Raw genomic sequence first — 16,898 nt, forward strand, 5'->3', positions numbered from 1 at the left:
TAACGTTACATACATTCTGGATGTATTTCTTGCGGAGTACTTGTGCCAGATTGAAGAGCAGCTGAATGTTGAGAAATGTGCACTTCAGCTACTACAAATGTGTGCAGCATATTCCGTTTTAATAATGATGTAATTTGTCTTTTGCCATGGAGTTGGCCTTTGAAAGGACATCTGGTGTTATAGAATATGATTTAAAAATGCTATAAAAGCATCTTTTCCCACTACATTGTTAGTAGTGCTGTTCTTTTATTGGGATTTTTTATTTCCATTGCATATATGGAGAAGCTGCTAATTGGTACTAGATTCCGGAAGGATAATGGGCATGGTATTGTTTGCTGAGTGTTAATTTCTGGATATCAAGCACATTGCTTTTCATGTTTTCATCCGAGATATAAAGACTCTAGTCTCGAGCTAGTCAACTGGAATATGTCCAGCTGTTGTAGAACTGCAACTCCCATGATGCTTTCTTACTTGATCAGCATAGCAGCATCATGGGATTTGTAGTTCCACAATATCACAAGTGCTATGTGTTAGCTACATCTGTTCTATTCTTTAAAGAGGAACTGTCACCTCCAAATCTTTTTGCATAGTTTTTAAGCACTCTTTAATCTTTACTATGTCTCAATGCGGTGAAATAGTCTGATCTAACATTATACAAAAATTTACTTTGGGAAAAAGTGACAGATCCACAAATTAATTTACCGGCTAAAAAATGCAAAAACATAAGAAAATTAGATATATTAAGTTATCCTCACTTGCTCTATCTCTGTGTAAAACAATGAAAAGTCAATGTTCTAGTATTCAACCAGCACCATAAGTGGTGCCACCTTTCACAACCACCACTCTCAACCAGCTGGTAATTCAGTACAGATGAAACAGTGTCTTCCTAGGAGGCGTTATCTCTCAGAATGTGATCACACTTTAAAATTGAAAGCTGGGTTGCTCCATTGGCACTTAAAGAATGTGAAATGACTTGGTGGGAGAAATGGGGAAATTGGATTCATCACATTGAAGTGACAAAATCACTTTTAACTAGTCTGAACATTTTTTGACTGGTTTATATTGAATGTGTTGCATAAATAGAAGCTATTAAAGTTTATGATACATTTACATGAGGCTTAATATTGGCGGTTTGTTTATTTAGCATAAACACATATATATCTTAATAACCTTCACTCCATATCGTACTCCCTATTTTACCCTTTCTACCACAACCTCCATAACTATAAAGTTTCTGTGTTAACAAATCACTACTTATCTCCTCTTTCCTCAGACCTTTATTACTATAAGCCATTACTATTTATCTCTCATCCATTGCACACCTTCCTATTATTATGTTTTGCCAACCATTTAATCCACACCCATTAATCCCTTGGCTCGTACCCATCTTTCTGTCTTGCTCTGAGGTGGGAAAGTTAAGTCATTGTTAATTGTTGCCAAGGATTCAGTGGGGTTTCTGATTTAAAAGTAAACTTAATGCAAGTTTTGAAAACTGGTTTTATCACAAGAACAACCAAAGAAAGGTTCCTGCTGGTTGAGCTATATACCATTGGTTGCTGTTGTGATAAGATGGCTTTCAGACTTTTAACTTGTCTATGTTACATTTTATACACAACTCCTAATGCACTCTAATGATGGCCCTGCTTACATATCACAGTGATGGCCAGGTCTGGGTATAAGTTCTAGGTTCCCCAGGTAAGCAGTATTTTCCCCAGGTAAGGCCAGCAAGAAGACGATCAGCCTATTGGGTGATTGAACTCCATGGTGCGCCGCAAGGGCGGTCAGAGATCTCCCATGTCTTTTGCACGTTTACACTACAGATATTTGGGCTTAATATCTATACCTCCACATTGTGCGTCATTCTGAGATGCAGCACCAGGACATGGGATCATCTCCTGTTCTCAACACAAAAGATGTTTAACTCAAGGAAGAAGATTATTGTGTTTGAGTATGTCCTTGGGTGGCTGGGGAGCTAGTGCAGTGGGCAACACAAATACACCTTTATAATGAGCTTTAGAAAAATAACGTTTTGTAGGAGGGATATTGGCAAAAAAATTATGTGGGATTAAATGAGATGCCAAGTGGGTGGAAAAATGGGTGAGGTATATAGTTAAGACCCACCCACTTTTTTCACATGATGCTTTTCTAAGATATATAAAGGCACTGCACATACATAAATATTCTGATACATACCCTATCCAAACTCCTACCCTATGGCCACTCAACCTTCCTTCCAAGTATACTGGACAATCCTGCATGTTGGTAAGAATTAGTGCTATACCCTTTTTCTAATTTCAACTGACATGTAAAAAATATAAAAATTTTTGTTTACTTTTTACATTTTTTTAGGGAACTACCTTTTTCAAAATACTTTTTTTCAAACTGCTTGAAAACTCTTCTCAGTTTTCAACAATTTCAGTTTCCCTCTCTCTTAGTCACCAAGGACTAAACATGTTTTTAATTGACTATATTAAAATGCTGTTATTTTCTATTGTTTCCTTATGGCTATCATGCTTTTAAGCATCTGTTTATTTTTCCCCCCATTTGGGCACTAAATTTGATTTTGGCAATAGTGCTAACAGATACACAGGATTCTTGTGCAGACCAAATGTACTTTGGATTTTCTTGGCTGAAATCTAAATAAGCTCGGAGTAATTCGTCACATTTTTAAATATTTGATTCATCTGACCTACTTTGCAGATGGATAGTGTTTCTATACTGTATCTCAAGCTGCCTTCTGTTTTTTTTTTTTACCTAAAATCCAGGTCATGTCAGCTTTGTTGTCATATGTGGTACTGTTGCTGGCTATATCCGAATATAGGCTTGGTTAGGATCCCGTGAGCGCTTACTCTTCACAAACACAGTGGTAATTATATATAAAAGGCAATTCTGATGCAAATGGGTAAAAGTGACACAGTTACCATAGCAATCAATGGAATATATTCCTGCTGGTTGCTCCACATTAGGCATTTTACCCCAGAATAGCTGTTTATATATAACCTCCAGAATCATGACAATAAACTGCTTCATATTATATAATTACCTCTTTTGAAGGCACCCGTGAGCCTTTTCTTTTGTTCCACCAAGTCTCCACCATTGCTATGAAGCATGAGAGGACAATCCCAGCTGCAAGAATGCAAAATACCCCAGCAAAGCTTTTAATATCTAGGGCATTGCCCCTTTGCTTGGTTTCTACTGATGAATACAAGTCACAGTTTCCAGTGCGTGGCCACCATTTATGCTTCAATATATCCATATCACCATTCTGCTGGAGCTCCAAGATCCTGTGGAAAACACAAGGACAGAATAACGAGAATAGTTCATCATCTGTGTTTTGCATAGACCTAGAATACAACCTAAAATCCACCAGACACAACTCTTTCAGAGTATGTGGAATATAAAACACACAAAACATTTTCCATAACATACTGGTAACAAAATCATCTCACGTATAGGCAATATAACATAGCAGTATTGTTTGTAGCCAAGGGTATGAAAACTAAACATATATAAAGAAGTCCTAAGACTTTCTATCAAAGCAGATACTAAGTCTACAAAATTAAAATACATACAAATATATTACAAACACTCGAGCAGAATAAACATTTTGTAGGTTTTTTATAAACTTATATCAAAAAGTATGGCCTTACATGTCTTTGTGTTTGGATATATTTGCTTTACGTTTACGTTTTAATTTTGTGACATCTCTGGGTACTAAACAATGCATGGCCTAGCCAACCAAAATTCAAAGGTTACATTTATTGTCTTGGGCTTCTACGTCCTTCCGGAATAGTGTAGGGGACACTGTACAAATGCCTACTTCTTTTCACGGTGTCTACATGTTGTCCACATGGTGGCAGGCTTTGCATATTTTTTCCCCCCATGCTACATGTTTTGAGAAATAAAAAAAGGTGTTGATTATTGATCTACAAGGCAGAAAATACTTCACTCGGAGCTATTTAACATTTTATTTTAAATTCAAACAGTTATCCATGTTGCAATACCCTTGATAACGTTGATGTGCAAATCCATTGTTCAGTACATTCCAGGCCGTGGTATGTTAGGCTTGTACTGGAAAATTGTTCACAAGTGAATGCATACATTCCCATTGGGTTTCCGCAAGCCATGCGATCAAAAAAACCCAAGGCATTATGCCCATTTCTCTGTCGGCAGTCGCTCTTTCTGACTCTGTTAACTCATTGCAAAGGCAGAATAATTCCCACACCAATAAAAAAAATATATTGCCCTTAAGTAAGTATATTCTCCAGCTAGAAGGAAAAACATTATCATCATACAGAGCTGGCATAGATCTTTTTATCTGCTGGCACAGGTTTATGGTAGCATGACAGATGTTGTTGACAGCAGTGTGTACTGTTTTTCCTAAATTCTGCTCTGCTTGTTTGGCAAAAGTTGTCACAGGGATTCTTTATACAATATATTAATGCTGAAATAATGTGGGCAATGAAAGCGAGCGTAGAGTAAAAGAATACGCAAATAGATCATATATTTCTGTATCTGTGAACAGTGTGCACATACACACATAAACACTGAGATAAACAAAATGATTTATGAAGATCAGCTATAGCCTGCGATCTGTTTTAAATGATGGAATTATGTTGAAGAAGTTTGGTTTAATGTAGTTGACATTTTGTAAAACTAGCATAACAATCAGTCCTGTCCTGAATTCCATTCCCTTCTCTTTTAGCTTCCCTTAGAGGGCAACCTCAAATTAAGGGAAGGAAACATCATTGCATGGGCTTTTTAAGTATACTCTAAAATGTCTCATTGGGGATCCATGTTGAGATCCATTTTAAGCACAGCACAGGAGCGATTAATATTAATATGATTGGCAGGAGGCATGTCCAATTCTAAATAGGTGCTGCTGAAAGGATGTAGGCCTTTTCTTGGATGATTATATACTTTCAACTAAGTTTCTATGACCATAATAATAAGTCAAGTAGAAACTGATTTTGCAGAACTTTGCCGGAAACCTTTCAGGCAAAACAAGAGCACAAAACAATGTCTCCACCCATTTTAGACATTGCTAAAATGTGAATTTATAGTTGACCATGTGTGTCCCAGCAGATGACACAAGGACTCCTATTTAGTTTCTCTAGTTCCATGGATGAAAAAAACTTTTTCTCCTCCTTGAGCATACTTTTGCTCCAGGAGCCCCGAGACATAAAGGGGATGGAGCTAAAAGTAGGTGGAGTTATGTAAGCCAGCTTAGCTCCACCCACTTGAGGCTCCACCCTATGTCTGGGGGTGTGGAGCGCCTTTACAAGCAGTTAGGCTGTGTGTGTCTCAGATATACACAATGCTGCCTATGCAGTGTAATGCATTGTCCATCGGCAGGATTTTTATGCCGGGACAGACTCAAATTTGACATGGGCCAGTCCCCGCAAATTGAGGAGTATTGGCAGGTATGCTTGAGTATAAAATAAAGTGCTTTATACAGTAATGTAGGTTAGCGCTGACAATCCCTTTGGTTTCAATAAACATTAATAGCAGACCTGGAGGCTGCCATTGTTGTCATTCTTATGTTATTTTGAGTTGATTCCTCATGGCAGCGCTGATGAAGTCCGTACTTCCATAGACTTTCATTAATCAGAATGTCTGACTAGGTTCTTACAACCATCGACCAGCCATTCCATTGCTACCACAGGCTGTATGATAAGGAGTCAGGGTATTTGTCTTATAACAATAAAAACAGTGCAATACTTTTTAAAAACTATTTTTACACTTGTAATACGTTTTTCGTGGGAATTCCCCTTTAATCTTGCTAATCAGTAAATCATATCCCTTTAATAATATAAGAACATTTGCAACACATGTATACAAAAGATCCCTCCCTTCCATCAATATATATATATATATATATATATATATATATATATATATATATATATATATATATATATATATCCCTGTGTCTATAGATGTCTTTGCTAATTGATTAACATGTATTGATTCATTTACATGAGCAAATTTATCCTGGTCAGCTTCAGAACTAAATATTTTTTTAATGATTTTTTTTTCAATATTTGATTAATCTAATCTGAGCATTTCTGCTTCTGCATACTGGTGTGTAATAAAAAAAATGTTAATTTGACTTCTCTCGTTATCTACAGATTCTGCTTAGCGTGTCTCCTTTGGCAAATGCCTTGAAAATCATCCCCACTTTTGTGAGATAAACAAGGGGTCCAAGGATCAAATTAGCAGCATGATGCATCCAAGGAGATGCGGGGACTAGTGAACTTTAATTATTGTCTGTTTTGTATGTTTATGTTAGCAGTAAAAGTCAAGCACTCATTATAGAAATGGCAGGCATTATCTTTTGTAAAATGTAATCTAGGCTGCAAGTGAATAGATAATCAGTATAATGAAAGCTAGCTAGGGAGATGCAGGAGAGCGGAGCTATGAGACAACAGTCCCCACAGAGAAATGAGGCCATAATTGCAATTGGAAAGACAATACTTTTGGTGATCTTTTAAAATGTCAGTGTCGTTCCTAAGTACATTGTGATATTTTCATTATGGGCAAAGGGAACAACATGTCTATTTAAGTGCACAAAGCAAGAAACGGTTACATTGTTGCATCATGGCTCAATAAATAATGCATCAAGACAATTTAGACCTCAGTGTGAAAAATTTCAGCACAATCTACTGAAATGTTATCATGACCATTACTGTCGCTAGTAGTTATAGTCTGAAGACTGAAGCCCAAGAAACTGTACAATCATATCATTACTTTAGCAAGGATACAAATAATTCAAACTAGAAAAAAAAAATATCAAGTGTTGGTGGAACTTTTCAAAATGTGGGTCATATCCCTAGAACTGTTAACAATATGCTACTGTTGTCAGTGGATGATATTTATGAAGAGTAACAAACATGTTAACCAACAGGGACATTTAATGGGTTGCCACGACGATTGCGTCACATTCAGTACTCCAGCTGACCCAACCAAGAACCAGGAAATTTCCGGCATGAGGTTGTAACTTATATTTTTTTCTGTATCTGTCAATATCTTGATTGAGGTAACATATTGCTCTTTTAATAGTTTTAATAAAAAGTGTAAAAAAAGAATTCCTCTTTGTGAATATAGTCCATTAACCCCTGGCCATTTCTTATATTGATCATTGCAAAATGGTGCTTGATTAAAGATTTTTCACAACAAATACACTTGTACTTTTAGTTGTAAGTAAGGAGTCATCATTTCTAGTTTTAATCATAAAGGGGATCATCAATCCTACTTCTGCAAAAGTCGGCAACATATGGTGAACAAATGTCTTGCAGACTGCCTTTGGTATTGCAAAAAATGCCTGCTCATTATATTAACGGTGGCCAAATGCTTCTTATAACATGTACACTCAGAGCCAGACTTGGGAACAAAAGTGTTCCTTGCACTTTAAGGCGAGAGAAATACGTGCCATCTAGTACTGGCCCAATGGGCATTTGCCTGGTTTTGCCAGCTGGTCAACCTTGGTCTGTATAAACTAAGAAAATGATATAAAAAGCTTAACTCGCTGTCAATATCGCTGCTTCACTTGATATTATAAATTAATACTGTCCATTGCACTTCTGTATCATATAAAACATTATTCTAATTGTCAGTGTTGGCAAAGCCATCTTTGTTCCATCTCTGCATGTTATTGTCAATAATATCACAGTCACACATCCTCGGAGTAAATCATTTCAGCTTTGACTTCTCATTATTGCAGCATTAGCAAGCTGGTATTTTGGTATTTGAGTAATACCAATGCAGCATGCAAACCGACAAGGCTGAAATGATTAAATGCTACCATCATGGTACGTCAGCTCTGAATTTCTGTAACAAGCGGCTGCACACGCTGGGTTTTAACTGCATCAATGAGCTGCTGGATTGCTACTGGTAAGAGGAAAGTTTGCAATCATATTTCAACTTTATGGAAGAAGCCACTGTATATTTTAGACATCCTGTATAAGCGTTAGGCAGCAAAGAACTCCATCCTCAGCCAGTCAAATGCCACAGCTGTTATGAATCCACCCATATATAATCATATAAATAATTCCACGCCTGGCTTTAACCCCTTAAGGACCGGGCTCATTTTTCGTTTTCTACCCTGTGGGACCGAGGCTGTTTTGACACTTTTGTGGTGCTTGTGTTCAGGTGTAATTTTCTCCTCACCCATTTAGTGTACCCACATAAGTTATATATTGTTTTTTTGATCGTATCATCTTATTTACTATAAAAAAAAATAAAAAAAACATGGTGAAAAATTGAAAAAAAAGACATTTTATGACTTTTATTTGAAAAATCTTTTACTCACCTAAAAAAGCAAGTAAAAAAACTAGCTAAATAGATTCTACTACTTGTCCTGAGTTTAGAGATACCCAATGTTTTTATGTTTTTTTGCTGTTTTTTGTACGTTATAGGGCAATAAGTACAAGCAGCGTTTTATGATTTCCAAATCTTTTTTAACAAATCTGGTCAGTCTGCCTACATCTCCTCTTTGGAACATCTTTGAAGCCAGTTAACTCAATTTAACCCCCTCAAACCATATATTTTTGAAAACTAGACACCCCAGGGTATTCCAAATGCTGTTATTTTAACCCTTTCCATGCACCAATTATACAACTACACTTTGTCAAACTTTGTAATAGTAATTTTTTTTATTTTTTTTTCCACACAAATTGTACTTTAGTTATAGATATACAGGTTCTGGTATATGTCACTGTCAAACAACCCCCCAATATGTGTTCAGGAACATCTCCTGAGTGCAGTGATACCCGACATGCATGGGTTTGTCGGGTTGTTTCAGATTTAAAATGCCACATTTGGGAAGTGCGCTTTTTTTCTCCATTTTGGTCAGTCTGTACCTATGCCCTATCTTTGAGCTAGGCCACTCCAATTTACCCCATCAGCCATTTTTTTTATATATTAGACACCCCTTGGGTATTTGAAGTGCTTTTATTTTAACTCTTTGAGATTTTTGAGAAATTTTAGCACTTGCTCAAAATAATAAACTTTATTTTTTTATTTTTTTATTTTTTTAATACTTTAATACATCGAGGCATTGCAGCAAGGCCGTTTAAGCGAAGAAAGTGATCCTTGATCACTTTCTAAGCTTATTTAACTTTTTGACGGTTCAGGACCGTCAAAGGTCATTTAGTGACCTTCTTGTCATGACGCTCCTGAACCGGCAAAGGTCGCGAAGGGGTTAACAAGCTGCCCTTGCTTTGTGTAGAAGTACATACAGAAAAACTACTTTTTTGAGGCAAAATCACTTCTGTTTTAATTGGCACTGCAACATCATACACTGACACACACACAAAACATGCTAACATCAAACACTAACATACACATTCATGCTAACAGCATACACTTACACACTCTTAAACCATACAGTAACAGACACAGACATGTTAACACCTTACAGCAACACACCCTAACATATAGTACACACACTGTCACATATGCTGACCTACACATGCATGCTATTTTCATATGGTAACATACAGTACACAACACCATATGCTCATACATGCTAACACCACTCTTATACACTTGCACATACAGTATCCAACAACATGCATGAACAAACACACACATGGATGAGAGAGAGTGAGAGAGAGAACGAGAAAGAGGAAGAGAGAGAGAAAGAGAGAGAGACTGACTCCAACACATACATCCACACATAGCTCTCCCTTCCCCTTTTACCTCAAGCAGTCCTATATAGGTTTGGTATATCCTTCCTGTTTTTTAGTATACCCCATTAAGTACAAATGCAAGATGTGTTGCCCCCCCCCGCCAAATTTGGAACCACCCATCCAGGGCCAGACTTGCCCACTGGGAAACCGGGAGATTTCCTGGTGGGCTGGTTGGTCCAAGGGCCAGCACAGCGAGTTTTAAAGCGGCCGTAAGTCCGCCTCCGCTGGCCGCTTAATTATTTTAAAACGACCAGCATGCCTATTCCATGCCGCAGGGCCGGACTGGCCCACCGGCCAGGCGGCCAGCAGACCAACATTCAAAGTGGCGCAATGGCCGCGTCTCAGCTCTTCGACGTGGGACAAAGCATGGTGATTGGGTGGCGCGTGCATGCACGCCGGCTGAGTTAATTCCATTAGGCGCCAGTGGCCGGCGGCCTGACTGCCGCACGATGGCCACATTTAATCCCATATATATATATATATACACATATATATATATATATACCATATATATGTTTTTTCAGTCGTATGATTTAATGGTGGGAATTATTAATGCCCCCCCCAGTTTTGACTGTGGTATCTAATGTGCCACCCTATATATTGTTTCTAGAGTCACCACTGAGTCACCACTGAGTGTGATACATGGTTCCAAGCAGACACACTGCTCAATCACTCAGGGAGAGGTTATAGTCACCTGTCAATTGAACACGTCTCCTGACACATAACATACCCACTTCCAACCAGCTCCAGTGTTGGCTTACAAAGAATTGTGAGGGTATATATGTCTAGAATGTACTCCCACTGATTTCACCTGAAGCACTTTGCCCTAAATGCCAAACCATGGAGGAGGCGTTCCACGGCAGCTCTAAAGCTGCAGTTTCTCATAAAGGTAAGGTCTTTATTGTTTTAACATTTTAAAGAATTTCTGCTGAAATACTCACAAAACATGATAAACGTTAACTGTTTCTGTAAGTAAAGGAATAATGGCAACATCAAAGCAATGAGGTGGGTGACAAAGAGAAATGGCAGTAATATGGTGGACTAAGAGACAAATTTAGCATGCAAGTAAGCCAAAATATTTTACACTGGCTCATGTCATACACCCTCTTAGTTTTGATTTTCATTATGTCCAAACTTTGCTTCCAGACTTCTGTGTCAGGCTGTCAGACAGGGAAGCAAAAATGTCCTGCAAACTCAGGGTAGGGCTAATATCCGTGCGAAGACACTAGTGCCCTTGACATGACATTTGAAATTCATTGGTACTTACAAAGCATTTTATGAAATTTTCCCCACAACGCTCGTGAATACTGCTGCTGTGAACTTGCACTGTCAGAAGTTGTAGCTCAAGCGAACATACGGTATAAAAAACACTCCTAAGTGACTTGGCAACAACAAGAACACAATCAACATTAAGACCTCTTCAGAGCACAGTCCAAAAGGAACACTAAATCAATATTTCACAGGCATTCAGTAAATATTATGACTTAGTGTGTGACGTGAAATCACTAAAACGTTATGGCATTTCATTAAAACCTAATTGAGCGATAAAACAAGACTCATTAGAGGATAACTAAGCCCATACGTTAGTATTTAGATATCTCCCAGGAGGGCATAAATGTATCAGAACGGAATGGTTACTGTCATAAACAGTAGGGTCAGTCTTGAGTGCTCTGAGTCATGTCACATTAAGGAGTTAATACTTTGCAAGCAATTCTTATGCTCCATGATTCCCCACAAAAGGATGCTTTGTATCTTTATCATTGCCAGAACAGAGAAAGACATAAAGTTACTTTTGAGCTAGAGATAATACAGAGCCTCAGGAACACGCACCATAAGACATACTGAAACAAAAATACAAACATAAGGAAAGGAGAACAGTGATTGATACGAAACACACACACACACACAGTGCTTCCTGTACTGTTTAATTATTTCTATTGGATCCCTCATCACTCTTCTTTCCGCCAAGCTATACATATTAAGATCTCTGATCATGATCTCTCTTACCCTGCAAACCACTTACCATTTTTGTAGCTCTCATCTGAACTCTCTCCAATGTGTCAATAACCTTCTGGAGATAAGGTCTTCAGAACTGTTCACAATACTCTAGGTGAGGCCTAACCAGAGGTCTACAAAGTGGCAGGGCCACCTCTTTCTTTCTGCTATTAATGTCTCTCTATATACAACCCAGCAGCATATTTCCTTTTTTTAGATGCTTTATTGCATTGTACGCAAGAAACAATTACTCCCAAGTCCCTCTCTTCTATTGTCTCAGAGAGCACAGTATCCCCAATGCATTGTCACAGACAGAACGTTATCCCCAATGGATATGCTGCCTTATAATTGTACACCCCAAGTGTATTATTTTACACGTATCATCATTAACCCCTTCATTACAGGGGTTAGTGCCATAAACACTAGACTTGTGCGTTTTTTTTTACATTCATACAAATTTCAGAAAACGAGGGCAATCACAATGAAACTAACACAATTGTAAAACCACCGAAATTGTGTTACGTTCTTTCATTCGCCTGCTATAGAGTTATCGCTCCATCTCACACATTTTCTGGGACAGTTGCCAGTCGCTCCAAAACGTTGCTTTATCTGGGGGTCACATGTCACCCGATTTCTCTTGGCTAACAGAATAGAAGTATTTATTTAGGCAGCTGGCTAAATCTTCATCCTTATCTATATAATTCTCAAGGTGTCATATTATTTTTAGGTGTACGTGTCATGTTATAATTCCGTTTTAAAGTAGTACTTTTATTACTGTACACGCATATTTAGCAGGCTTGAATGTGTGCAGTGAGCCATGTACACCTCCTGCTTTAGAAAACCGAAAGAAGTGCATACTTGTGGAAAGTATTAGTGAGTAGGTGAGTCATAATTGAAATCACATGGGTGGCCTAATTAAAAAAAGACATTAATTATCTAAAGAGGTTTAGGCTAGCCTCTTTTAAATGTATATGATATTTCAATTTGGGCATATGATAAACCGAAATCTGTTTTTGACAGACGATTACCATATCTTCATAAAGAAAGACAATTTTAGACTGACAGATCAGTTGAAACAGAAGTAAAGGCTTAATTAAACAGAAAGTAACATGCTAAAGGCAGTATGACACTGGAAAGTTTTGTTCTCTCTGCGTAATATTATTTCTTTTTTGTCTGTGATCAGTAAGCGTCAAATTAAGTATTAGTACCTGTCTGAAGTACAGAGGGGTACATTTACTGTGATAACCAAGCCATAGTTGCCAACAGTGCTGACAGCCAGGCTAAAGTCCTTTTTTGTCTGCTGTACCAGCAGGTCACCCCACTATTATGACAACAACAGCTCCACATGTGCAATGTCCAAGTACAATGCTTCACAGACAGGTTATTTCGTGGATGGAACTGCCTATGACATAATACATGAAGCTATCCTGAATATAAGGACTGATTAAGACCTGAGTCTTACATCAGGAAAAATGGGCAGACTAGATGGGCTAATGGCTCCTATATGCCATCAAATTCTAGGTTTCTAACGCTGCTGCCCACTTAACATGGGTGGACCATAACTAGCTGCTTCCGCTGTTATTTTTCCAAAAGCATTGATGAGTGCAAAAAAGGGAGCAAATTGACAGACATACTTATTTTGTGATGTGATAAGTGGTCACTTAACATATGTCACACCTCATAAGATGGAAAGAAACTCAGTGGGGAAATATCCTATGCATAATGTTACGTCAACCACTCTGTGTAAGTCTAGGAATATAATAGCTGAAAGGGACAGCATTCACTTGCCATTAAGATAAGCATTACACACATTCACCCCAATCCAGGTGATCATCAAAAATACAAAATAAATCATAAATTAACTATTATTTTCTGTACGGCTGTAGCTTAATACAATTAAGAAAACATTCCTAAAAATAAATAAAAAATATCTGAAACTTTTAGCTATTTAAAGATTAAGAATATTGGCTTTCCTTTTCAATGACATGGTCTGAGGAAGACATTTATGTAATTTAATTGAAGGATTCTGTTAAAATAGAATAGGGACTTCAAGGCCAGAAAAAGTCATAATAATCATGTACATTTCCTTATGAGGCAGGGTATTTTGATAAGCTGCTCTTTCAATGGAAAAGTTAATGGATTTTTTTTCCATAGCACACATTATTTCCTCTTCTCTCTATATTTTTCATTCTAGGGGAATATTACCTGGAACAACCTCCTAGCAGAAGTAATAGAGGCTAATATATTAAAGGAATTTAAACATGGATGGGATAGGCATAAAACTATTCTGAATCTAAGAAGAGACCAAAGACTAATTAAGGTTTGAGTCTTTACATTAGGAAAAGTGGGCAGACTAGATTGTCCGATTGGTTTTTATATCCAATCTAATTCTGTTTTTATGTTTCTTCCCATTGGTGTATTCTCCAAGAATTAACCTTTTTTATCCTGTTATTTAATAAGTTAGGTTGGCAGAGCGCTGTGTTCCTGCTTCCATTGGGCCTGTCTAAAATTGTTCACAAAATGTGCGAGCGACAGAGATGTAAGCTGGGGGCCCGTGGTGTGCAGGGAGAGCAGCTTTAAAGGGGAGGATAGAGAGAAGGCTGCAGGTGAGGTAAGGGGGTGCAACCAAGAGTATATATATATATATGAATGTACTGTATGTATGTGAGAATGAAAATGTATGCCTAAGTATGTGTGTTAACATGAATGTCTAAGTGTATGTGAGCATGAATGTGTGTGTATTTGCATGGGTGTTTGTGTGTGAGCATGGATGTGTAAATATCATGAGGTTGGAGGAGCCCAATGGGCAAGGAAGCAGGGTTCACTAAACAAAAGGTAATTCAGTATCAAAAAGGTCAAATTATGGAAGATCAGGCAAAAGACACTAGGGAACACTTACTGTCATAAGCAAGCTCTACACCTGAGCAAGGAGGAAAGGGCAAGACCCAATACGTATATATATATATATATATATATATATATATATATATATATATATATATATATATATATATATATATATATATATTGATATCACCCTGATTACCTTGCTCAGGTGGTACAGGGTGGTATTCCTTTAAGAGCCACGTGACCAGACTCGGAAGCTGCAGTGATGGAGAGTGCAAGGCTGGTCGTGCACCCGTGCACTACTGGTAAGTGTTGCGGCTCGCAGCTTGGATGTTAAACATCATTGATGTTAAATAAAGTTTAAAAAAAAAACGATGCTTTAATCTAAGTCCCGGTCAGGGGCGCCGAGCGGTTGCTCGTGAAGTTCTCGGTAACCGCTCGGCGCCCCTTACTCTCTGTGACTCCGTCGCGGTGCCAGCATCTCATGTTGAGCGCCGGACTATACCGGCACTCAACATGAAATGCCGGCAGAGCGAGAAGACGGATGCCTCCCGCTCTTACCGCAGGACTCCGGCAACAAGGTAAGTGGGGGGGGGGTAGTTTGAAGGGGCAGGGGGGGGGTAGTTTGAAGGGGCAGAGGGGGGGTAGTTTGAAGGGGCAGAGGGGGGGTAGTTTGAAGGGGCAGAGGGAGGGGGTAGTTTGAAGGGGCAGAGGGGGGGGGTAGTTTGAAGGGGCAGAGGGGAGGTAGTTTGAAGGGGCAGGGGGGGTAGTTTGAAGGGGCAGAGGGGGGGGTAGTTTGAAGGGGCAGGGGGGGGTAGTTTGAAGGGGCAGAGGGGAGGGGTAGTTTGAGGGGGGGTAGTTTAAAGGGGCAGAGAGGGCGGGTAGTTTGAAGGGGTAGTGAGGGGGGGCGCCAGAGGAGTAGTCCGCACAGGGCGCCACAACGCCTAAGGCCGGCTCTGCATATATACATACTAATGTGGTTTTCAAATATACTTTAAAATGCAGGGTTCAAAACAAAAAAAATATTGGGACCAGAACCCAACATGTGCATTGTGCCCAAAAATGGCACCATGAAATATTCAATTAAGATTTCTCTATATTTTTTGCTAAATCTCTAGGCAAGTTTTGTCTGTGTCTTCTAAGATATATATATATCCTAATTGTGGGTTGCTCTGGCCAATGTTCAGACGGCTGGCAGTAAAAGATGTGCAGGGCAGAGACAGGGCACTCCATGATGGAGCATCGCGTGACCTCACAGTACCATACATGCATCATGGGTGACCAGTGCAAGCCACTATAAATATCATAATGAAGGTTTCAGGCACAGTGTTAAAATGCAATTTCAGAGAATCTCAGAGAAAGGAAAAAATGTGAAACAAGCCATTTTTTTTCTTTTGAGCATAGGTAAACCGTATTTTTAGTCTCAGAACTGCATTCATTTCAACTGTTGCACATAACCCATATACTTAAGTGTTTATTTTCTTAGGACACTTCTTTTCTCACCATGAAGCCTTTTAATTAAAGCAGAAGAATCGTTTCTAGCAAAACCAGAAACACATATTGCTACATTTAACTAGCTCTCACAGGCTGAATCAAAATTCATCATTTTAGGCTGTGATTTGGATCCAGCTGGTATTCTATTAGGTGTGAGATTGGATATTACATGGAAAGTCATGCAAACCTACCCCATAGAGACTAATAATAAAGCTGTTATTTTCCTATACATAGATATGTCACATATTGCAACTTGATAATATGGACACCTCATGTAACAACTACAGACCTACACTGTACCTCTGTGTCTTTGAAATTAAATACAGACCCCAGGCTAATATGGTCTGAAATATACATGGCATGTATTAAATACACCTTAAAGACTTTAATATAGAAATTAAATCTGGACAAAATAAAATATTGAAAAGCAGCAATGACTACTTTAGATTGAGCAGTGGGGGTTCTTCCTCTCAAAAGATGGCGGATGGTCCTACAGCTTTTTTATTGAAGTATACAAGGAGTTTCAACAGAACACTGTTGAAAAAACAAAGACCAAAAAAATGAAATGAAAAGATGTGAGAAAGTGTGGGGAAGCTGCTTAGAGTAAATCAGTGGGTAAAAGACGCGATAGAATACTTGATGATGGTCATCAAACAAGTGGATCAGTGAACATCTCATTTGGAGGTGAGATGGAAGACATCACTTCAAGGTGCAATTGTTTCCTAAGTTCTTAAGAGCTCCATATTCATGCATATAACACCCGAAATCTGCTTCCAGCTCCCCCCCGTCACATAAAATTCAATAGGTGGATCCCAAGTAGCTGAGTTTGTAATATAAATACGTTTTTCTGGGCACAAGGTAAAATGCCTA

General features: G+C 38.4%; 1 protein-coding gene across 1 annotated transcript in view; it reads right to left on the reverse strand.

The window, feature by feature from the left end:
- Nucleotides 1-16,898, reverse strand: part of GRID2 (glutamate ionotropic receptor delta type subunit 2) — a 418,284-nt gene that overhangs the window by 5,641 nt on the left and 395,745 nt on the right. The window contains exon 15 of the mRNA XM_053461590.1: nucleotides 3,044-3,284. Coding sequence (XP_053317565.1) covers nucleotides 3,044-3,284 — 241 coding nt within the window. The remainder of the gene's footprint in view (nucleotides 1-3,043; nucleotides 3,285-16,898) is intronic.

This window comes from Spea bombifrons, chromosome 1, assembly GCF_027358695.1.
Source record: "Spea bombifrons isolate aSpeBom1 chromosome 1, aSpeBom1.2.pri, whole genome shotgun sequence".
Classification (NCBI taxonomy): domain Eukaryota; kingdom Metazoa; phylum Chordata; class Amphibia; order Anura; family Pelobatidae; genus Spea; species Spea bombifrons.